The sequence below is a fragment of the Salmo salar genome, chromosome ssa07 (genome assembly GCF_905237065.1).
Source record: "Salmo salar chromosome ssa07, Ssal_v3.1, whole genome shotgun sequence".
Classification (NCBI taxonomy): Eukaryota; Metazoa; Chordata; class Actinopteri; order Salmoniformes; family Salmonidae; genus Salmo; species Salmo salar.
This window is the reverse complement of record NC_059448.1, coordinates 61,940,160-61,966,192: the sequence shown is the minus strand read 5'-3', so window position 1 is coordinate 61,966,192 and position 26,033 is coordinate 61,940,160. Positions and strand designations below refer to the sequence as shown.

The following is a 26,033-nucleotide window of genomic DNA, read 5'->3' as shown; positions in this document are numbered from 1 at the left end:
CCACAGCCACACGCCTAACATCCAGCCTGGTAAATAAGTGACTTGGTGACTTGTATCATACGTTCAGCCGAGCGCTGCACCGGGGCAGCTGGCTGGGGGATCATTAAAGGACATGACTTCAGTCATTTGGAAATCAATGCTAATTACACATGATTGGATCGACCGTGACGACAAACAGAGGTTTCGTTGCAAATGGAACCCTATTCCCTATATAGTGCACTACTTTAGACCAGAGCCCTATTCCCTATATAGTGCACTACTTTAGACCAGAGCCCTATTCCCTATATAGTGCACTACTTAATACCAGAGCCCTATTCCCTATATAGTGCACTACTTTAGACCAGAGCCCTATTCCCTATATAGTGCACTACTTAATACCAGAGCCCTATTCCCTATATAGTGCACTACTTTAGACCAGAGCCCTATTCCCTATATAGTGCACTACTTAATACCAGAGCCCTATTCCCTATATAGTGCACTACTTTAGACCAGAGCCCTATTCCCTATATAGTGCACTACTTTAGACCAGAGCCCTATTCCCTATATAGTGCACTACTTTAGACCAGAGCCCTATTCCCTATATAGTGCACTACTTTAGACCAGAGCCCTATTCCCTATATAGTGCACTACTTTAGACCAGGGCCCTATTCCCTATATAGTGCAGTACTTTAGACCAGAGCCCTATTCCCTATATAGTGCACTACTTTAGACCAGAGCCCTATTCCCTATATTGTGCACTACTTTAGACCAGAGCCCTATTCCCTATATAGTGCACTACTGTTGACCAGAGCCCTATACAGTAGTGCAGTACTTTAGACCAGAGCCCTATTCCCTATATAGTGCACTACTTTAGACCAGAGCCCTATTCCCTATATTGTGCACTACTTTAGACCAGAGCCCTATTCCCTATATAGTGCACTACTTTTGACCAGAGCCCTATTCCCTATATAGTGCACTACTGTTGACCAGAGCCCTATACAGTAGTGCAGTACTTTAGACCAGAGCCCTATTCCCTATATAGTGCACTACTTTAGACCAGAGCCCTATTCCCTATATAGTGCACTACTTTAGACCAGAGCCCTATTCCCTATATAGTGCACTACTTTAGACCAGAGCCCTATTCCCTATATAGTACACTACTGTTGACCAGAGCCCTATACAGTAGTGCAGTACTTTATAAGGAATAGGGTGCCATCTGGGAGCCAGTCAGAGAACGTGTTTCAGAACAGAGGTACAGGACAGGACATTAGGTTTTAGTACTGTAACAAATAGTTTGCATAACAGCCATCGTAATATTGGATAAATATTGATTGATTTTATATAGAGCTTTTACATTCCAGATCGACGCTCAAAGCGTTTTATAGTGTAAGGGAGGGGGACATTAGCCTGAGTACCAGTCTGTTTGTGTTATCATGCCAACTCCCTGTCACAACTCCCTGTCACAACTCCCTGTCACGGCTCCCTGTCACAGCTCCCTGTCACAACTCCCTGTCACAACTCCCTGCTCCCTGTCACAACTCTCTGTCACAGCTCCCTGTCACGGCTCCCTGTCACAACTCCCTGTCACAACTCCCTGTCACAACTCCCTGTCACAACTCCCTGTCACAGCTCCCTGTCACAACTCCCTGTCACAACTCCCTGTCACAGCTCCCTGTCACAACTCCCTGTCACAACTCCCTGTCACAACTCCCTGTCACAGCTCCCTGTCACAACTCCCTGTCACAACTCCCTGTCACAACTCCCTGTCACAGCTCCCTGTCACAACTCCCTGTCACAGCTCCCTGTCACAACTCCCTGTCACAACTCCCTGTCACAACTCCCTGCTCCCTGTCACAGCTCCCTGTCACAACTCCCTGTCACAACTCCCTGTCACAGCTCCCTGTCACAGCTCCCTGTCACAACTCCCTGTCACAACTCCCTGTCACAACTCCACGGTCACAACTCCCTGTCACAACTCCCTGTCACAGCTCCCTGTCACAGCTCCCTGTCACAGCTCCCTGTCACAACTCCACGGTCACAACTCCCTGTCACAACTCCCTGTCACAACTCCCTGTCACAGCTTCCTGTCATGCCGTGTTTAGCTTGACAATCGATGGAGTTGGCGAGAGCACAAACAGATCTGGGATCAGGCTAGGTGAACTCAAAGTGCTGTATGTGGTTAGTTCCCATCCCTGTTCATTCCCACTGATACTCTACTTCACCCGACTGTCTTGTCTAGTGATCCAGAAGTCTTTCTTTACCGTAGGAGAAAATAGTGTTTTCTCCGCAGCGTGCAGGCGTTTCCCAGACATAGCCTAGCGAAGCTGGAGATGGTCCAGTCAGGTTCTGTCGTTTTCCCACGGGTTCCCCATCAACCCAAACACACTTAACGCCCTTCACCACTGTACTAATACCTCCTTCGATCCGCTGCCTCACCTCTACTCTCCTTTCATCTCTACAATAAGAGTAGCCTGCTGGGCATTTCAGCCTCTGACAACCACTCTCTCTCTCTCTCACTCTCTGTCTCTCTCTCACTCTCTGTCTCTCTCTCTCTCTCTCTCTCTCTCTCTCTCTCTCTCTCTCTCTCTCTCTCTCACTCTCTCTCTCTCTCTCCACCTCTCTCACTACCCCTCAGCTGCCTGTGAGTATTGTGCCTGGTTTTTCTCTGATTTTAAGGTATAGGGAGTGAAATCCAAAACCTGATACAAACTTTGCTTTTCCTTTGAAAAACTTGGAGACATGGGGCTCTTTTGGTTTTCAGCCACAGAGCAGCACTCCAAGGCAGTGGGAAGTTGGCTGGCAACTGATAGAATGGAGAAATGGAGGGATGGAGAAATGAAATGATGGAGTGATAAAGAGATGGAGAGATCAAGGGATGGAGGGAGGCGGGAAGGAGTGATCATAGGATGTAGGGAATGGAGGGATCAAGGGAATGAGAAATGGAGGGAAGGCTAATGAAGAGGGAGCTTAATTGCCTTTTTTTAATTGATATTGAGATGATTGTTCAGGCAGCGTGAGACCTAGATTAGCTTAGTCGTTGAAACAGCGACATGTTTATGTCAGGGAAAACATTTATGCTGTGTCTCCATTCCATATGCCTTCTTCCCAAGGGTCTGTGTAGGATCATAATCTGTTCTGTACATTCATGAGTTATGACAAGAGAGTTCCTTATATCAGAGTTAAGACAGTATAGAGCAGAGTATTGTTATATTAGAGATAAGACAGTATAGAGTAGAGTACTGTTATATCAGAGATAAGACATTATAGAGTAGAGTACTGTTATACCAGAGTTAAGACAGTATACAGTAGAGTACAGTTAAATCAGAGTTAAGACAGTATAGAGGAGAGTACTGTTATATCAGAGTTAAGACAGCATACAGTAGAGTACTGTTATACCAGAGTTAAGACAGTATAGAGGAGAGTACTGTTATATCAGAGATAAGACAGTATACAGTAGAGTACTGTTATATCAGAGTTAAGACAGTATACAGTAGAGTACTGCTATATCAGAGTTAAGACAGTATAGAGGAGAGTACTGTTATATCAGAGTTAAGACAGTATACAGTAGAGTACTGTTATACCAGAGTTAAGACAGTATACAGTAGAGTACTGCTATATCAGAGTTAAGACAGTATAGAGTAGAGTACTGCTATATCAGAGTTAAGACAGTATACAGTAGAGTACTGTTATATCAGAGTTAAGACAGTATACAGTAGAGTACTGTTATACCAGAGTTAAGACAGTATAGAGTAGAGTACTGTTATACCAGAGATAAGACAGTATAGAGAAGAGTACTGTTATATCAGAGTTAAGACAGTATAGAGTAGAGTACTGTTATACCAGAGTTAAGACAGTATAAAGTAGAGTACTGTTATATCAGAGTTAAGACAGTATACAGTAGAGTACTGTTATACCAGAGTTAAGACAGTATAGAGTAGAGTACTGTTATATCAGAGTTAAGACAGTATAGAGTAGAGTACTGTTATACCAGAGTTAAGACAGTATAGAGGAGAATACTGTTATACCAGAGTTAAGACAGTATAGAGGAGAGTACTGTTATATCAGAGTTAAGACAGTATACAGTAGAGTACTGTTATACCAGAGTTAAGACAGTATAGAGGAGAGTACTGTTATATCAGAGTTAAGACAGTATACAGTAGAGTACTGTTATATCAGAGTTAAGACAGTATACAGTAGAGTACTGCTATATCAGAGTTAAGACAGTATAGAGGAGAGTACTGTTATATCAGAGTTAAGACAGTATACAGTAGAGTACTGTTATACCAGAGTTAAGACAGTATACAGTAGAGTACTGCTATATCAGAGTTAAGACAGTATAGAGTAGAGTACAGCTATATCAGAGTTAAGACAGTATACAGTAGAGTACTGTTATATCAGAGTTAAGACAGTATACAGTAGAGTACTGTTATACCAGAGTTAAGACAGTATAGAGTAGAGTACTGTTATACCAGAGATAAGACAGTATAGAGAAGAGTACTGTTATATCAGAGTTAAGACAGTATAGAGTAGAGTACTGTTATACCAGAGTTAAGACAGTATAAAGTAGAGTACTGTTATATCAGAGTTAAGACAGTATACAGTAGAGTACTGTTATACCAGAGTTAAGACAGTATAGAGTAGAGTACTGTTATATCAGAGTTAAGACAGTATAGAGTAGAGTACTGTTATACCAGAGTTAAGACAGTATAGAGGAGAATACTGTTATACCAGAGTTAAGACAGTATAGAGGAGAGTACTGTTATATCAGAGTTAAGACAGTATACAGTAGAGTACTGTTATACCAGAGTTAAGACAGTATAGAGGAGAGTACTGTTATATCAGAGTTAAGACAGTATACAGTAGAGTACTGTTATATCAGAGTTAAGACAGTATACAGTAGAGTACTGCTATATCAGAGTTAAGACAGTATAGAGGAGAGTACTGTTATATCAGAGTTAAGACAGTATACAGTAGAGTACTGTTATACCAGAGTTAAGACAGTATACAGTAGAGTACTGCTATATCAGAGTTAAGACAGTATAGAGTAGAGTACTGCTATATCAGAGTTAAGACAGTATACAGTAGAGTACTGTTATATCAGAGTTAAGACAGTATACAGTAGAGTACTGTTATACCAGAGTTAAGACAGTATAGAGTAGAGTACTGTTATACCAGAGATAAGTCAGTATAGAGAAGAGTACTGTTATATCAGAGTTAAGACAGTATAGAGTAGAGTACTGTTATACCAGAGTTAAGACAGTATAAAGTAGAGTACTGTTATATCAGAGTTAAGACAGTATACAGTAGAGTACTGTTATACCAGAGTTAAGACAGTATAGAGTAGAGTACTGTTATATCAGAGTTAAGACAGTATAGAGTAGAGTACTGTTATACCAGAGTTAAGACAGTATACAGTAGAGTACTGTTATACCAGAGTTAAGACAGTATAGAGGAGAGTACTGTTATATCAGAGTTAAGACAGTATACAGTAGAGTACTGTTATACCAGAGTTAAGACAGTATACAGTAGAGTACTGTTATATCAGAGTTAAGACAGTATACAGTAGAGTACTGTTATACCAGAGTTAAGACAGTATAGAGTAGAGTACTGTTATATCAGAGTTAAGACAGTTGTCACGTCCTGACCAGTAAAAAAGGGGTTGTTTGTTATTGTAGTCTGGTCAGGGCGTGGCAGGGGGTGTTTGTTTAGTGTGTTTTGGGGTTTTTGTTGATGTTCTATGTTTTCTATTTCTATGTGGTTATCTAGTTTTTCTATTTCTTTGTTGGGGTTTTGGAACGACCTCCAATTAGAGGCAGCTGGTTGTCGTTGCCTCTAATTGGAGGCCATATTTAAGTGGTTTAGTTTTCTCTTGTGTTTGTGGGTGGGTATTTCCTGTTTAGTCTGTGTACCTGATGGGACTGTTTCGTCGTTTGTTTGTTTATTTTGTTTATAGTGTCTTTCTTTCAATAATAAAGAAGATGATAAATATACCCGCTGCGTTTTGGTCCATTCCATATGACGAACGTTACAACAGTATAGAGGAGAGTACTGTTATACCAGAGTTAAGACACTATACAGTAGAGTACTGTTATATCAGAGTTAAGACACTATACAGTAGAGTACTGTTATATCAGAGTTAAGACAGTATAGAGTAGAGTACTGTTATACCAGAGTTAAGACAGTATAGAGAAGAGTACTGTTATACCAGAGTTAAGACAGTATAGAGTAGAGTACTGTTATACCAGAGTTAAGACAGTATAGAGGAGAGTACTGTTATACCAGAGTTAAGACAGTATAGAGTAGAGTACTGTTATACCAGAGTTAAGACACTATACAGTAGAGTACTGTTATACCAGAGTTAAGACAGTATACAGTAGAGTACTGTTATACCAGAGTTAAGACACTATACAGTAGAGTACTGTTATATCAGAGTTAAGACAGTATAGAGTAGAGTACTGTTATACCAGAGTTAAGACAGTATAGAGAAGAGTACTGTTATACCAGAGTTAAGACAGTATAGAGTAGAGTACTGTTATACCAGAGTTAAGACAGTATAGAGGAGAGTACTGTTATACCAGAGTTAAGACAGTATAGAGTAGAGTACTGTTATATCAGAGATAAGACACTATACAGTAGAGTACTGTTATACCAGAGTTAAGACAGTATAGAGTAGAGTACTGTTATATCAGAGTTAAGACAGTATAGAGTAGAGTACTGTTATACCAGAGTTAAGACAGTATAGAGGAGAGTACTGTTATACCAGAGTTAAGACAGTATAGAGTAGAGTACTGTTATACCAGAGTTAAGAGAGTATAGAGGAGAGTACTGTTATACCAGAGTTAAGACAGTATAGAGTAGAGTACTGTTATACCAGAGTTAAGACAGTATAGAGGAGAGTACTGTTATACCAGAGTTAAGACACTATACAGTAGAGTACTGTTATATCAGAGTTAAGACACTATACAGTAGAGTACTGTTATACCAGAGTTAAGACAGTATACAGTAGAGTACTGTTATACCAGAGTTAAGACACTATACAGTAGAGTACTGTTATATCAGAGTTAAGACACTATACAGTAGAGTACTGTTATATCAGAGTTAAGACAGTATAGAGTAGAGTACTGTTATACCAGAGTTAAGACAGTATAGAGAAGAGTACTGTTATACCAGAGTTAAGACAGTATAGAGTAGACTACTGTTATACCAGAGTTAAGACAGTATAGAGGAGAGTACTGTTATACCAGAGTTAAGACAGTATAGAGTAGAGTACTGTTATATCAGAGATAAGACACTATACAGTAGAGTACTGTTATACCAGAGTTAAGACAGTATAGAGTAGAGTACTGTTATATCAGAGTTAAGACAGTATAGAGTAGAGTACTGTTATACCAGAGTTAAGACAGTATAGAGGAGAGTACTGTTATACCAGAGTTAAGACAGTATAGAGTAGAGTACTGTTATACCAGAGTTAAGAGAGTATAGAGGAGAGTACTGTTATACCAGAGTTAAGACAGTATAGAGTAGAGTACTGTTATACCAGAGTTAAGACAGTATAGAGGAGAGTACTGTTATACCAGAGTTAAGACACTATACAGTAGAGTACTGTTATATCAGAGTTAAGACAGTATAGAGAGGACATGATACTGTTATACCAGAGTTAAGACAGTATAGAGAAGAGTACTGTTATATCAGAGTTAAGACAGTATACAGTAGAGTACTGTTATATCAGAGTTAAGACACTATACAGTAGAGTACTGTTATATCAGAGTTAAGACACTATACAGTAGAGTACTGTTATATCAGAGTTAAGACAGTATAGAGAGGACATGATACTGTTATATCAGAGGTAAGACAGTATAGAGAAGAGTACTGTTATATCAGAGTTAAGACACTATACAGTAGAGTACTGTTATATCAGAGTTAAGACAGTATACAGTAGAGTACTGTTATATCAGAGTTAAGACAGTATAGAGTAGAGTACTGTTATACCAGAGTTAAGACAGTATAGAGAAGAGTACTGTTATACCAGAGTTAAGACAGTATAGAGTAGATTACTGTTATACCAGAGTTAAGACAGTATAGAGGAGAGTACTGTTATACCAGAGTTAAGACAGTATAGAGTAGAGTACTGTTATATCAGAGATAAGACACTATACAGTAGAGTACTGTTATACCAGAGTTAAGACAGTATAGAGTAGAGTACTGTTATATCAGAGTTAATACAGTATAGAGTAGAGTACTGTTATACCAGAGTTAAGACAGTATAGAGGAGAGTACTGTTATACCAGAGTTAAGACAGTATAGAGTAGAGTACTGTTATACCAGAGTTAAGAGAGTATAGAGGAGAGTACTGTTATACCAGAGTTAAGACAGTATAGAGTAGAGTACTGTTACACCAGAGTTACGACAGTATAGAGGAGAGTACTGTTATACCAGAGTTAAGACACTATACAGTAGAGTACTGTTATATCAGAGTTAAGACAGTAAAGAGAGGACATGATACTGTTATACCAGAGTTAAGACAGTATACAGTAGAGTACTGTTATATCAGAGTTAAGACACTATACAGTAGAGTACTGTTATATCAGAGTTAAGACAGTATAGAGAGGACACGATACTGTTATATCAGAGTTAAGACACTATACAGTAGAGTACTGTTATATCAGAGTTAAGACAGTATAGAGAGGACATGATACTGTTATATCAGAGTTAAGACAGTATACAGTAGAGTACTGTTATATCAGAGTTAAGACACTATACAGTAGAGTACTGTTATATCAGAGTTAAGACACTATACAGTAGAGTACTGTTATATCAGAGTTAAGACAGTATAGAGACGACATGATATTGTTATATCAGAGTTAAGACAGTATAGAGGAGAGTACTGTTATATCAGAGTTAAGACAGTATACAGTAGAGTACTGCTATATCAGAGTTAAGACACTATACAGTAGAGTACTGTTATATCAGAGTTAAGACAGTATAGAGAGGACATGATACTGTTATATCAGAGATAAGACAGTATAGAGAAGAGTACTGTTATATCAGAGTTAAGACAGTATACAGTAGAGTACTGTTATATCAGAGTTAAGACAGTATACAGTAGAGTACTGTTATATCAGAGTTAAGACAGTATAGAGTAGAGTACTGTTATACCAGAGTTAAGATAGTATAGAGAAGAGTACTGTTATACCAGAGTTAAGACAGTATAGAGTAGATTACTGTTATACCAGAGTTAAGACAGTATAGAGGAGAGTACTGTTATACCAGAGTTAAGACAGTATAGAGTAGAGTACTGTTATATCAGAGATAAGACACTATACAGTAGAGTACTGTTATACCAGAGTTAAGACAGTATAGAGTAGAGTACTGTTATATCAGAGTTAATACAGTATAGAGTAGAGTACTGTTATACCAGAGTTAAGACAGTATAGAGGAGAGTACTGTTATACCAGAGTTAAGACAGTATAGAGTAGAGTACTGTTATACCAGAGTTAAGAGAGTATAGAGGAGAGTACTGTTATACCAGAGTTAAGACAGTATAGAGTAGAGTACTGTTATACCAGAGTTAAGACAGTATAGAGGAGAGTACTGTTATACCAGAGTTAAGACACTATACAGTAGAGTACTGTTATATCAGAGTTAAGACAGTATAGAGAGGACATGATACTGTTATACCAGAGTTAAGACAGTATACAGTAGAGTACTGTTATATCAGAGTTAAGACACTATACAGTAGAGTACTGTTATATCAGAGTTAAGACAGTATAGAGAGGACACGATACTGTTATATCAGAGTTAAGACACTATACAGTAGAGTACTGTTATATCAGAGTTAAGACAGTATAGAGAGGACATGATACTGTTATATCAGAGTTAAGACAGTATACAGTAGAGTACTGTTATATCAGAGTTAAGACACTATACAGTAGAGTACTGTTATATCAGAGTTAAGACACTATACAGTAGAGTACTGTTATATCAGAGTTAAGACAGTATAGAGACGACATGATATTGTTATATCAGAGTTAAGACAGTATAGAGGAGAGTACTGTTATATCAGAGTTAAGACAGTATACAGTAGAGTACTGCTATATCAGAGTTAAGACACTATACAGTAGAGTACTGTTATATCAGAGTTAAGACAGTATAGAGAGGACATGATACTGTTATATCAGAGATAAGACAGTATAGAGAAGAGTACTGTTATATCAGAGTTAAGACAGTATACAGTAGAGTACTGTTATATCAGAGTTAAGACAGTATACAGTAGAGTACTGTTATATCAGAGTTAAGACAGTATAGAGTAGAGTACTGTTATACCAGAGTTAAGACAGTATAGAGAAGAGTACTGTTATACCAGAGTTAAGACAGTATAGAGTAGAGTACTGTTATACCAGAGTTAAGACAGTATAGAGGAGAGTACTGTTATACCAGAGTTAAGACAGTATAGAGTAGAGTACTGTTATATCAGAGATAAGACACTATACAGTAGAGTACTGTTATACCAGAGTTAAGACAGTATAGAGTAGAGTACTGTTATATCAGAGTTAATACAGTATAGAGTAGAGTACTGTTATACCAGAGTTAAGACAGTATAGAGTAGAGTACTGTTATACCAGAGTTAAGACAGTATAGAGTAGAGTACTGTTATACCAGAGTTAAGAGAGTATAGAGGAGAGTACTGTTATACCAGAGTTAAGACAGTATAGAGTAGAGTACTGTTATACCAGAGTTAAGACACTATACAGTAGAGTACTGTTATATCAGAGTTAAGACAGTATAGAGAGGACATGATACTGTTATACCAGAGTTAAGACAGTATACAGTAGAGTACTGTTATATCAGAGTTAAGACAGTATACAGTAGAGTACTGTTATATCAGAGTTAAGACAGTATACAGTAGAGTACTGTTATATCAGAGTTAAGACAGTATACAGTAGAGTACTGTTATATCAGAGTTAAGACACTATACAGTAGAGTACTGTTATATCAGAGTTAAGACACTATACAGTAGAGTACTGTTATATCAGAGTTAAGACAGTATAGAGAGGACACGATACTGTTATATCAGAGTTAAGACACTATACAGTAGAGTACTGTTATATCAGAGTTAAGACAGTATAGAGAGGACATGATACTGTTATATCAGAGTTAAGACAGTATACAGTAGAGTACTGTTATATCAGAGTTAAGACACTATACAGTAGAGTACTGTTATATCAGAGTTAAGACACTATACAGTAGAGTACTGTTATATCAGAGTTAAGACAGTATAGAGACGACATGATATTGTTATATCAGAGTTAAGACAGTATAGAGGAGAGTACTGTTATATCAGAGTTAAGACAGTATACAGTAGAGTACTGTTATATCAGAGTTAAGACACTATACAGTAGAGTACTGTTATATCAGAGTTAAGACACTATACAGTAGAGTACTGTATATCAGAGTTAAGACAGTATAGAGAGGACATGATATTGTTATATCAGAGTTAAGACAGTATAGAGGAGAGTACTGTTATATCAGAGTTAAGACAGTATACAGTAGAGTACTGTTATATCAGAGTTAAGACAGTATACAGTAGAGTACTGTTATATCAGAGTTAAGACACTATACAGTAGAGTACTGTTATATCAGAGTTAAGACACTATACAGTAGAGTACTGTTATATCAGAGTTAAGACACTATACAGTAGAGTACTGTTATATCAGAGTTAAGACAGTATAGAGAGGACATGATATTGTTATATCAGAGTTAAGACAGTATAGAGGAGAGTACTGTTATATCAGAGTTAAGACAGTATACAGTAGAGTACTGTTATATCAGAGTTAAGACAGTATACAGTAGAGTACTGTTATATCAGAGTTAAGACACTATACAGTAGAGTACTGTTATATCAGAGTTAAGACACTATACAGTAGAGTACTGTTATATCAGAGTTAAGACAGTATAGAGTAGAGTACTGTTATATCAGAGTTAAGACAGTATACAGTAGAGTACTGTTATATCAGAGATAAGACAGTATACAGTAGAGTACTGTTATATTAGAGTTAAGACAGTATACAGTAGAGTACTGTTATACCAGAGTTAAGACAGTATACAGTAGAGTACTGTTATATCAGAGATAAGACAGTATAGACAGGACATGATACTGTTATATCAGAGTTAAGACAGTATAGAGGAGAGTACTGTTATATCAGAGTTAAGACAGTATACAGTAGAGTACTGTTATATCAGAGTTAAGACACTATACAGTAGAGTACTGTTATATCAGAGTTAAGACACTATACAGTAGAGTACTGTTATATCAGAGTTAAGACAGTATAGAGAGGACATGATATTGTTATATCAGAGTTAAGACAGTATAGAGGAGAGTACTGTTATATCAGAGTTAAGACAGTATACAGTAGAGTACTGTTATATCAGAGTTAAGACAGTATACAGTAGAGTACTGTTATACCAGAGTTAAGACAGTATAGAGAGGACATGATACTGTTATATCAGAGTTAAGACAGTATAGAGAAGAGTACTGTTATATCAGAGTTAAGACAGTATACAGTAGAGTACTGTTATATCAGAGTTAAGACAGTATACAGTAGAGTACTGTTATATCAGAGTTAAGACACTATACAGTAGAGTACTGTTATATCAGAGTTAAGACACTATACAGTAGAGTACTGTTATATCAGAGTTAAGACAGTATACAGTAGAGTACTGTTATATCAGAGATAAGACAGTATACAGTGGAGTACTGTTATATCAGAGATAAGACATTATAGAGTAGAGTTCTGTTATACCAGAGTTAAGACAGTATACAGTAGAGTACTGTTATACCAGAGTTAAGACAGTATACAGTAGAGTACTGTTATATCAGAGATAAGACAGTATAGAGAGGACATGATACTGTTATATCAGAGTTAAGACAGTATAGAGGAGAGTACTGTTATATCAGAGTTAAGACAGTATACAGTAGAGTACTGTTATATCAGAGTTAAGACAGTATACAGTAGAGTACTGTTATATCAGAGTTAAGACACTATACAGTAGAGTACTGTTATATCAGAGTTAAGACACTATACAGTAGAGTACTGTTATATCAGAGTTAAGACACTATACAGTAGAGTACTGTTATATCAGAGTTAAGACAGTATACAGTAGAGTACTGTTATATCAGAGATAAGACAGTATACAGTAGAGTACTGTTATATTAGAGTTAAGACAGTATACAGTAGAGTACTGTTATACCAGAGTTAAGACAGTATACAGTAGAGTACTGTTATATCAGAGATAAGACAGTATAGACAGGACATGATACTGTTATATCAGAGTTAAGACAGTATAGAGGAGAGTACTGTTATATCAGAGTTAAGACAGTATACAGTAGAGTACTGTTATATCAGAGTTAAGACACTATACAGTAGAGTACTGTTATATCAGAGTTAAGACACTATACAGTAGAGTACTGTTATATCAGAGTTAAGACAGTATAGAGAGGACATGATATTGTTATATCAGAGTTAAGACAGTATAGAGGAGAGTACTGTTATATCAGAGTTAAGACAGTATACAGTAGAGTACTGTTATATCAGAGTTAAGACAGTATACAGTAGAGTACTGTTATACCAGAGTTAAGACAGTATACAGTAGAGTACTGTTATATCAGAGATAAGACAGTATAGAGAGGACATGATACTGTTATATCAGAGTTAAGACAGTATAGAGAAGAGTACTGTTATATCAGAGTTAAGACAGTATACAGTAGAGTACTGTTATATCAGAGTTAAGACAGTATACAGTAGAGTACTGTTATATCAGAGTTAAGACACTATACAGTAGAGTACTGTTATATCAGAGTTAAGACACTATACAGTAGAGTACTGTTATATCAGAGTTAAGACAGTATACAGTAGAGTACTGTTATATCAGAGATAAGACAGTATACAGTAGAGTACTGTTATATCAGAGATAAGACATTATAGAGTAGAGTTCTGTTATACCAGAGTTAAGACAGTATACAGTAGAGTACTGTTATACCAGAGTTAAGACAGTATACAGTAGAGTACTGTTATATCAGAGATAAGACAGTATAGAGAGGACATGATACTGTTATATCAGAGTTAAGACAGTATAGAGGAGAGTACTGTTATATCAGAGTTAAGACAGTATACAGTAGAGTACTGTTATATCAGAGTTAAGACAGTATACAGTAGAGTACTGTTATATCAGAGTTAAGACACTATACAGTAGAGTACTGTTATATCAGAGTTAAGACACTATACAGTAGAGTACTGTTATATCAGAGTTAAGACAGTATACAGTAGAGTACTGTTATATCAGAGATAAGACAGTATACAGTAGAGTACTGTTATATCAGTGTTAAGACAGTATACAGTAGAGTACTGTTATATCAGAGTTAAGACAGTATACAGTAGAGTACTGTTATATCAGAGATAAGACAGTATACAGTAGAGTACTGTTATATCAGAGTTAAGACAGTATACAGTAGAGTACTGTTATATCAGAGATAAGACAGTATACAGTAGAGTACTGTTATATCAGTGTTAAGACAGTATACAGTAGAGTACTGTTATACCAGAGTTAAGACAGTGTACAGTAGAGTGCTGTTATATCAGAGATAAGACAGTATACAGTAGAGTACTGTTATACCAGAGTTAAGACAGTATACAGTAGAGTACTGTTATATCAGAGATAAGATAGTATAGAGTAGAGTACTGTTATACCAGAGTTAAGACAGTATACAGTAGAGTACTGTTATATCAGAGTTAAGACAGTATAGAGTAGAGTACTGTTATATCAGAGTTAAGACAGTATACAGTAGAGTACTGTTATATCAGAGTTAAGATAGTATAGAGTAGAGTACTGTTATATCAGAGTTAAGATAGTATAGAGTAGAGTACTGTTATATTAGAGTTAAGACAGTATACAGTAGAGTACTGTTATATCAGTGTTAAGACAGTATACAGTAGAGTACTGTTATACCAGAGTTAAGACAGTATAGAGAGGACATGATACTGTTATATCAGAGTTAAGACAGTATAGAGTAGAGTACTGTTATATCAGAGTTAAGATAGTATAGAGTAGAGTACTGTTATATTAGAGTTAAGACAGTATACAGTAGAGTACTGTTATATCAGAGTTAAGACAGTATACAGTAGAGTACTGTTATATCAGAGTTAAGACACTATACAGTAGAGTACTCTTATATCAGAGTTAAGACAGTATAGAGAGGACATGATACTGTTATTTTCCCTGGCCAAGTGCTGCTATTTATCCTTTTAAGTTGAACGTTTGTCTGGCGTCTCCTCATCTCTATTCCTTTAATTCATAGTATTTATCTCCAGAGCTTTTTCAATGAAGAGGCCATCCCCTCTATGACCAACAAATAACTGTCTGGCTTTACTGTCTGACAGGAGAACGATCCCTTGCTTTGTGTTCCTATTTGTTAAATAAAGTTAAATAAAGGTTAAATAAAATGTGTGAGTACGTGTGTGTGTGTGAATGTGTGTATCTGAAAAAAAAATGGTCTGATGTGAAAAGATTAGATGTGATTGGTCAAAAGATCTAATAGTGGAAAGAATATCAGAATTGGGCTGCCTGTTTAAACGCTGCCTTTGTGTGTAATGAAGGACGGATCCCTCAGTGTTAACACTGCTAAACCAGCTTCACCTCCAGATCTCCAATCAGTCTCCCTGTCAGTTCATCAGGCTCCTACTGATTCTGATAGCTATTTAAATGTCACCGTGGGAGGGACAAGCGCCCCTGAAGGACATTTTATAACGCTTTTGCTCAGTGGACCTTTGTTAATAAAACTCATGAATGTCAAATAGTCTTTGCCTTGGTTATCATGAAAAGAAAATGGTAAAACACATCAATGTGAGGCTACTGTAAATATGAGGGCAGACTAAGCAGATGAATGAAAGTAGTGAAGTTCTGCTTTTTCACTCTCCCCCCTCTCTCCCTCCTCTCTCCCCCCTCTCCCTCCTCTCTCCCCCTTCTCTCCCTCCTCTCTCCCCCCTCTCTCCCTCCTCTCTCCCCCTTCTCTCCCTCCTCTCTCCCCCCTCTCTCCCTCCACTCTCCCCCTCTCACCCCCCTCTCTCCCTACCTCTCCCCCCTCTCTCCCTCCACTCTCCCCCCTCTCTCCCCCCTCTCTCTCCCCTCTCTCCCTCTACTCTCCCCCCTCTCTCCCCCTCTCTCTCTACCTCTCTCCCTACCTCTCTCCCTACCTTTCTCCCTCCTCTCTCCCCCCTCTCTACCCCCCTCTCTCCCTCCACTCTCCCCCTCTCTCCCCCTCTCTCCCTCCTCTCTCCACCCTCTCTCCCTACCTCTCTCCCTCCACTCTCCCCCCTCTCTCCCCCCTCTCTCCCTCCTCTCTCCCCCCTCTCTTAACCTCTTCCTAGCTGTCACGTCCACTAGGCAAAGAAACTGTGTGGATTACGGTGTTATGGTTGGACTACCCAGGTTAATCCTAAAGGCAAAGCAGAGGGCTGTTCAGCCATTCAGCTAGTCAACCAGTCAACCATTCAGCCAGTCAACCAGTCATTCAGTCAACCATTCAGTCAGTCAACCAGTCAGCCAGTCAGCCAGTAAACCAGTCAGCCAGTCAACCAGTCAGCCAGTCAACCAGTCATTTAGTCAGCGAGTCAGCCAGTCAACCAGTCAGCCAGTCAGCCAGTCAGCGAGTCAGCCAGTCAACCAGTCATTTAGTCAGCCAGTCAGCCAGTCAACCAGTCATTTAGTCAGCCAGTCAACCAGTCAGCCAGTCAACCAGTCATTTAGTCAGCCAGTCAGCCAGTCAGCCAGTCAACCAGTAAACCAGTAATTTAGTCAGCAAGTCAGCCAGTCAGCGAGTCAGCCAGTCAACCAGTCATTTAGTCAGCCAGTCAGCCAGTCAACCAGTCAACCAGTCATTTAGTCAGCCAGTCAGCCAGTCAACCAGTCAACCAGTCATTTAGTCAGCCAGTCAACCAGTCAACCAGTCAGTCAGCCAGTCAACCAGTCAGCTAGTCAGCCAGTCAACCAGTCAGCCAGTCAACCAGTCATTTAGTCAGCCAGTCAACCAGTCAACCAGTCAGCCAGTCATTTAGTCAGCCAGTCAACCAGTCAACCAGTCAGCCAGTCATTTAGTCAGCCAGTCAACCAGTCAACCAGTCAGCCAGTCATTTAGTGAGCCAGTCAGCCAGTCAGCTAGTCAGCCAGTCTGCGAGTCAGCCAAACCTCAGCATTGTATAAACAAACAGACAACAGAATGGTCGAAAGTAGTGCGCTATATAGGGAATAGGGCTCTGGTCTAAAGTAGTGCACTATAAAGGGAATAGGGCTCTGGTCTAAAGTAGTGCACTATATAGGGAATAGGGCTCTGGTCTAAAGTAGTGCACTATATAGGGAATAGGGCCCTGGTCTAAAGTAGTGCACTATATAGGGAATAGGGTGCCATATGGGATGCATGCTGAGTCAGAGCCTTCAGTCACACAGGAATACATTAGAGAGGCTCTATGATGAAAGCAGACCAGCACTCAGGGTTTTGGGAGAGAGATGCTCGCTGGTCTCCCTTTATATCCCTGATGTCCATAGCAGAGGATGGACTGATGAAAGAGAGAGTGGAGAGAGGATGGAGGGATGAAAAAGAGGTCTGGTCCCTGTAGAGGTAAAGGCCAGTTCTCCTCCTCCTCCCTCCTTCCTCCTCCTCCTCCTCTCCTCAGTGGTTTGAGATGCTTTGATACTCTGTAATCCAGCTGTCTGGTTATTATACAGTGTGTTGGATGATGTTGGAAATCACTGCTTCAATCACTGACATCAATAACATCACTAACATCATGACTGTGGCTTAGTTAACTCAGAGCCCCCTCCTTAACTTCTACTTCCACACACACACACACACACACACACACACACACACACACACACACACACACACACACACACACACACACACACACACACACACACACACACACACACACACAATCCACCCTCTCCTCACCCCACTGCCAATCTAACTGAGAGGAGAGGATCTCCTCACCCCACTGCCAATCTAACTGAGAGGAGAGGTTCTCCTCACCCCACTGCCAATCTAACTGAGAGGAGAGGTTCTCCTCACCCCACTGCCAATCTAACTGAGAGGAGAGGTTCTCCTCACCCCACTGCCAATCTAACTGAGAGGAGAGGAGAGGTTCTCCTCACCCCACTGCCAATCTAACTGAGAGGAGAGGTTCTCCTCACCCCACTGCCAATCTAACTGAGAGGAGATGTTCTCCTCACCCCACTGCCAATCTAACTGAGAGGAGAGGTTCTCCTCACTCCACTGCCAATCTAACTGAGAGGAGAGGTTCTCCTCACCCCACTGCCAATCTAACTGAGAGGAGAGGTTCTCCTCACCCCACTGCCAATCTAACTGAGAGGAGAGGTTCTCCTCACCCCACTGCCAATCTAACTGAGAGGAGAGGTTCTCCTCACCCCACTGCCAATCTAACTGAGAGGAGAGGATCTCCTCACCCCACTGCCAATCTATCTGAGAGGAGAGGTTCTCCTCACCCCACTGCCAATCTAACTGAGAGGAGAGGTTCTCCTCACCCCACTGCCAATCTAACTGAGAGGAGAGGTTCTCCTCACCCCACTGCCAATCTAACTGAGAGGAGAGTCTCTCCTCACCCCACTGCCAATCTAACTGAGAGGAGAGGTTCTCCTCACCCCACTGCCAATCTAACTGAGAGGAGAGGTTCTCCTCACCCCACTGCCAATCTAACTGGGAGGAGAGGTTCTCCTCACCCCACTGCCAATCTAACTGAGAGGAGAGGTTCTCCTCACCCCACTGCCGATCTAACTGAGAGGAGAGGTTCTCCTCACCCCACTGCCAATCTAACTGAGAGGAGAGGAGAGGTTCTCCTCACCCCACTGCCAATCTAACTGAGAGGAGAGGTTCTCCTCACCCCACTGCCAATCTAACTGAGAGGAGAGTCTCTCCTCACCCCACTGCCAATCTAACTGAGAGGAGAGGTTCTCCTCACCCCACTGCCGATCTAACTGAGAGGAGAGGTTCTCCTCACCCCACTGCCAATCTAACTGAGAGGAGAGGTTCTCCTCACCCCACTGCCAATCTAACTGAGAGGAGATGTTCTCCTCACCCCACTGCCAATCTAACTGAGAGGAGAGGTTCTCCTCACCCCACTGCCAATCTAACTGAGAGGAGAGGTTCTCCTCACCCCACTGCCAATCTAACTGAGAGGAGAGGTTCTCCTCACTCCACTGCCAATCTAACTGAGAGGAGAGGAGAGGTTCTCCTCACCCCACTGCCAATCTAACTGAGAGGAGAGTCTCTCCTCACCCCACTTCCAATCTAACTGAGAGGAGAGTCTCTCCTCACCCCACTGCCAATCTAACTGAGGCTCCCAGACCTTTTCCCAGAAGTCCTGATGCTGCACTTTATTCTCTCAGACATGGCTCTGTCTCTGGAATGATAATTAAAAGGAGGATTTTGGAACAGGAAAGTAGGAAAATATATATATTTTTAAACTAATGTTTGGGAATGGGAAACAAGTGTAAAAATAGCAAATAAAACCTCATACTGTTAAAAAGATTCTGACTATTCTAGAATGTAATTTAGTCACTAACTGTGACTACGCGGAGTCTTGGAATAGACTACAGGAGAGGAAGTTAACAAACCGGATGGCCGGCTGTCATTTATAAGATTGTTACTGTGACCATGTCTCTGTAGCGTTGAGTTGCTATAACGAGCTGACGTGGGCACCAATTCAGCTGTAGCACTGTGAGGGGTGGCTTTCAAGTGCAGCCAAGACTTCTTTCAAATGAAACCAAGACTTATTTCAAATGAAACCAAGACTTCTTTCAAATGAAACCAAGACTTATTTCAAATGAAACCAAGACTTATTTCAAATGAAACCAAGACTTATTTCAAATGAAACCAAGACTTATTTCAAATGAAACCAACACTTATTTCAAATGAAACCAAGACTTATTTCAAATGAAACCAAGACTTATTTCAAATGAAACCAAGACTTATTTCAAATGAAACCAAGACTTCTTTCAAATGAAACCAAGACTTCTTTCAAATGATACCAAGACTTATTTTAAGTGAAGCCAAGCCTTCTTTTAAGTGAAGCCAAGCCTTCTTTTAAGTGAAGCCAAGCCTTCTCCACAACAGAAGCTGCCAGGAGCAGCTATTATTGATCAAATAGATGTAATATATACAGTACCAGTCAAAAGTTTGGACACACCTACTCATTCTTCATTTTTAATATTTTCTACATCGTAGAATAATAGTGAAGATATCACAACTATGAAATAACACATATGGGATCATGTAGTATCCAAAAAAGGGTTCAACATGTCAAAATATATTTGAGATTTTAGATTATTCAAAGTAGCCACCCTTTGCCTTGACAGATTTGCCCACTCTTGACATTCTCTCAACCAGCTTCATGAAGTAGTCACCTGAAATACATTTCATTTAACAGGTGCAACTTGTTAAAAGTTAATATTTAGAATAAATGTTCTTCTTAATGAATTTGAGCCAATCAGTTGTGTTGTGACAAGGTAGGGGTGGTATACAGAAGATAGCCCTATTTGGTAAAGTACCAAGTCCAAATTATGGCAGGAACAGTCAGTCCATCATTACTTTAAGACATGAAGGTTAGTCAATATGGAACATTTCAATGACTTTGAAAGTTTCTTCAAGTGCAGTCGCAAAAACCATCAAGTGCTATGATGAAACTGGCTCTCATGAGGACCGCCACAGGAACGGAAGACCCAGAGTTACCTCTGCTGCAGAGGATATGTTCATTAGAGTTACCAGCCTCAGAAATTGCAAGCCAAATAAATGCTTCATGGAGTTCAAGTAACAGACACATCTCAACATCAACTGTTCAGAGGAGACCGTAAATCAGGCCTTCATGGTCAAATTGCTGCAAAGAAACCACTACTAAAGGACACCAATAATAAGAAGAGACTTGCTTGGGCCAAGAAACACGAGCAATGGACATTAGACCAGTGGAAATCTGTCCTTTGGTCTGATGAGTCCAAAGTTGAGATTTTTGGTTCCAACCGCCGTGTCTTTGTGAGACGCAAAGTAGGTGAATGGATGATCTCTGCATGTTTGATTCCCACCGTGAAGCATGGAGGAGGAGGTGTGATGGTGTGGGGGTGCTTTGCTGGTGACGCTGTCAGTGATTTATTTAGAATTCAAGGCACACATAACCAGCATGGCTACCACAGCATTCTGCAGTGATACGCCATCCCATCTGGTTTGCTCTTAGTAGGACTATCATTTGTTTTTCAACAGGACAATGACCCCAACACACCTCCAGGCTGGGTAAGGGCTATTTGACCAAGAAGGAGAGAGATTGAGTGCTGCATCAGATGACTTGTCCACCATCACCTGACTTCAACCCAATTGTGATGGTTTGGTATGAGTTGGACCGCAGAGTGAAGGAAAAGCAGTGATCAGCATATGTGGGAACTCCTTCAAGACTGCTGGAAAAGCATTCCAGTTGAAGCTGGTTGAGAAAATGCCAAGAGTGTCCAAAGCTGTCATCAAGGCAAAGGGTGGCTACTTTGAAGAATCTTAAATGTTAAATATTTTTTTTATTTGAACTTTTTTAGCTACTAAATCAAATCAAAGTTTATTTGTCATGTGCGCCGAATACAACAGGTGTAGACCTTACAGTGAAATGCTTACTTACAGGTTCTAAATACTACATGAATCCATATGTGTTATTTCATAGTTTTGATGTCTTCACTGTTGTTCTACAATGTAGAAAATAGTAAAAAATAAAGAAAAACCCTGGAATGAGTAGATGTGTCCAAACTTTTGACTGGTACTGTAGGTCAGCGCATTTGCACAGGAAGAACTCTCAACCAACTGGGAATTATATGAGATACTTTTCACCCGTGTTCTGCGATTACTAAAACTTACCGTATGCTTCCCAGTGGAAACCGTTCATGCTGTATATTATGACAACATTTTGGGATGTTTTTGTTCATTATGGTGTTTGCGTGCTGTTCAAGCATTTTTTTCTTCTTGAACTGAAGTCTACCCCCTTCGTCAGTGATTGGTCAACAATAGGGATTCTTCAATTAAGTGTTTGTTGTCATTCAATGACAGACAACTAGTTTTCATACATATTTTTTTTCACTTGAGAAATACTGCGTCAAACATCTTAGATGTAAAATTGCTTCCTCTGCAAAGACTTCCTCTGCAAAAAATGACAGATTTCCTGAATTACCTTAGATTAATTCTGATTATTTTGAGGAAGTGTACTGGCTACGTTGTTGCTACGGCAGGTAGGGAGGGACAAACATTAATATTGATGCTTTTTTTCTTGTTTTTTTAAACAAATATATTGTAAAGGAGTACGCGAGCACAGACGTTCACTTCACCTAGCCGAGTTCTGCTCAGAGCAAAGCCAACCTAGTATGGCCTTTACTCTACTGTAACAGATTCTGGAGCACTTTCAGTGATATGTAAAACCAAAACAGGAGGCCTATCTGTTTCATTGTGAACTCAGAGCTCATCAGTGTTCCAGGGTGACAAGAAGGCAATAGTCAAGATGAAATCACTATTTTCTAAGTATAGAACAACTCTCAGCCATTAGGTTCCTTTTATCTCCTAATCTAATGGGAAACGAACTCTTTGCTCTCTCTCTCCCCCGTCCCCTCTCCCTCCTCCTCCCCTCTTTCTCACACTCTTCCCACCCCTCTCTCCCTCCCTCTCTGTCTTTCTATCTCTCTCCCCCTCTCTATCTCCCTCTCTCTGTCTTTCTATCTCTCTCTCCCTCTCTATCTACATCTCTCTGTCTTTCTATCTCTCTCTCCCTTTCCTCCTCTACATCTCTCTGTCTTTCTATCTCTCTCCCCCTCTCTATCTCCCTCTCTCTGTCTTTCTATCTCTCTCCCCCTCTCTCTGTCTTTCTATCTATCTCCCTCTCTCTGTCTTTCTATCTATCTCCCCCTCTCTGTCTTTCTATCTCTCTCTCCCTTTCCTCCTCTACATCTCTCTGTCTTACTATCTCTCTCTCCCTTTCCTCCTCTACATCTCTCTGTCTTTCTATCTCTCTCTCCCTTTCCTCCTCTACATCTCTCTGTCTTTCTATCTCTCTCTCCCTTTCCTCCTCTACATCTCTCTGTCTTTCTATCTCTCTCTCCCTTTCCTCCTCTACATCTCTCTGTCTTTCTATCTCTCTCTCCCTTTCCTCCTCTACATCTCTCTGTCTTTCTATCTCTCTCTCCCTTTCCTCCTCTACATCTCTCTGTCTTTCTATCTCTCTCTCCCTTTCCTCCTCTACATCTCTCTGTCTTTCTATCTCTCTCTCCCTTTCCTCCTCTACATCTCTCTGTCTTACTGTCATTCTCTAAATCTGTTTTCTCTCTCCTCTCTCCCTCCCCCTCTCTCTCCATCTCCCTTTTCTCTCTCTCTCTCCCTCCCCTCTCCTTCCCCCCCTCTCTCTTCTCTTCCTCTCCCTCCTCCTCTCTCCCTCTGTCTCTTCTCTCTCCCTTTCCCTCCCCCTCTCTCTCTTCTCCCTCCCCTCTCTCTTTTATCTCCCTCCCCTCTCTCTTCTCTATCCCTCCCCCTCTCCCTTCTCTCCCTCTCCCGCCCCTTCTATCTTTCTTCTCTCCCTCTCCCTCTCTTCCCTCCCTCTCTCTCTCTCTCTCCCTCCCCCTCTCTCTTCTCTCTCCCTCCCCCTCTCTCCAGGTACATGGCGGTGACACAGTTCTCCCCCACCCACGCCAGAAAGGCCTTTCCGTGTTTTGATGAGCCCATCTACAAGGCCACGTTCCGGGTCAGCCTGAGACACGATGCCTCCTACCTCTCTCTCTCCAACATGCCTGTAGAGGCCTCTATATCTGATGATGATGGCTGGGTGACCAACCACTTCTCCAGGACCCCTCGTATGTCCACCTACTACCTGGCCTGGGCCGTCTGTAACTTTACCTACAGAGAGGTGACCACTGAGAGTGGAGTGGTGGTGAGTTATCCTAGTGACCCCCTAACCCTAACCCTAACCTTAACCTTAGCCTAACCCTAACCCTGGGCTGTCTGTAACTTTACCTACAGAGAGGTGACCACTGAGAGTGGAGTGGTGGTGAGTTACACTAGTGACCCCCCCTAACCCTAACCCTAACCTTAACCTTAGCCTAACCCTAACCCTGGGCTGTCTGTAACTTTACCTACAGAGAGGTGACCACTGAGAGTGGAGTGGTGGTGAGTTATCCTAGTGACCCCCCCTAACCCTAACCCTAACCTTAACCTTAGCCTAACCCTAACCCTGGGCTGTCTGTAACTTTACCTACAGAGAGGTGACCACTGAGAGTGGAGTGGTGGTGAGTTACACTAGTGACCCCCCTAACCCTAACCCTAACCTTAACCTTAGCCTAACCCTAACCCTGGGCTGTCTGTAACTTTACCTACAGACAGGTAACCACTGAGAGTGGAGTGGTGGTGAGTTACACTAGTGACCCCCTAACCCTAACCCTAACCTTAACCTTAGCCTAACCCTAACCCTGGGCTGTCTGTAACTTTACCTACAGACAGGTAACCACTGAGAGTGGAGTGGTGGTGAGTTACACTAGTGACCTCCTAACCCTAACCTTAACCCTAACCTTAACCCTAACCTTAACCCTCGGCAGTCTGTAACTGCACCTACAGACAGGTAACCACTGAGAGTGGAGTGGTGTAGAGTTACAGTCTTACTGACTGACTGACTTAATCCTGTTTATCCCCATTGGGATGTGAGGCCACAAAAGGCTCTCTAACGTCCAACAGTGGAGTGGTGGGGAGTTAATGTCAGAAGATAAGATCAACTTTATTGTGCCCAAGGGGAAAATTGGCTTGGAAACACAGTATTACTGTTTCCAAAAGAAACACTGTATACAGTATAAAGTAGGCCTATAAAGTCAGAGACATTTAACATGCTCTCTCCACTAGCTGTATCCTCATTACCTAACCCTACATTAAGATGAAATAACTCATGATAGGCTGTCTACTGACCAATCAAGTCTGAGGATAAAGCCCACTTTGTCCTTTAGTATGTTTATCTATTGATTACCCTTGATACTGACATGTGGAGTAGACTGCTGCTGTTTCCCACTAATACTGTCATCACTACAAACACCTTCTAAAGAGTTAATACTGTCATCACTACAAACATCTTCTAAAGAGTTAATACTGTCATCACTACAAACATCTTCTAAAGAGTTAATACTGTCATCACTACAAACACCTTCTAAAGAGTTAATACTGTCATCACTACAAACACCTTCTAAAGAGTTAATACTGTCATCTCTACAAACACCTTCTAAAGAGTTAATACTGTCATCACTACAAACACCTTCTAAAGAGTAAATACTGTCATCACTACAAACACCTTCTAAAGAGTTAATACTGTCATCACTACAAACACCTTCTAAAGAGTTAATACTGTCATCACTACAAACACCTTCTAAAGAGTTAATACTGTCATCACTACAAACACCTTCTAAAGAGTTAATACTGTCATCACTACAAACACCTTCTAAAGAGTTAATACTGTCATCACTACAAACACCTTCTAAAGAGTTAATACTGTCATCTCTACAAACACCTTCTAAAGAGTTAATACTGTCATCACTACAAACACCTTCTAAAGAGTTAATACTGTCATCACTACAAACACCTTCTAAAGAGTTAATACTGTCATCACTACAAACACCTTCTAAAGAGTTAATACTGTCATCACTACAAACACCTTCTAAAGAGTTAATACTGTCATCACTACAAACACCTTCTAAAGAGTTAATACTGTCATCACTACAAACACCTTCTAAAGAGTTAAAACTGTCATCACTACAAACACCTTCTAAAGAGTTGATACTGTCATCACTACAAACACCTTCTAAAGAGTTAATACTGTCATCACTACAAACACCTTCTAAAGAGTTAATACTGTCATCACTACAAACACCTTCTAAAGAGTTAATACTGTCATCACTACAAACACCTTCTAAAGAGTTAATACTGTCATCACTACAAACACCTTCTA

At 40.3% G+C, this 26,033-nt stretch overlaps 1 protein-coding gene across 1 annotated transcript in view; it reads left to right on the top strand.

Annotated features, from left to right (window-relative positions):
• LOC106609815 (thyrotropin-releasing hormone-degrading ectoenzyme) overlaps positions 1–26,033 on the top strand; it is a 436,096-nt gene that overhangs the window by 15,127 nt on the left and 394,936 nt on the right. Inside the window, 1 exon segment of the mRNA XM_045722407.1 lies at positions 23,708–23,981. Coding sequence (XP_045578363.1) covers positions 23,708–23,981 — 274 coding nt within the window.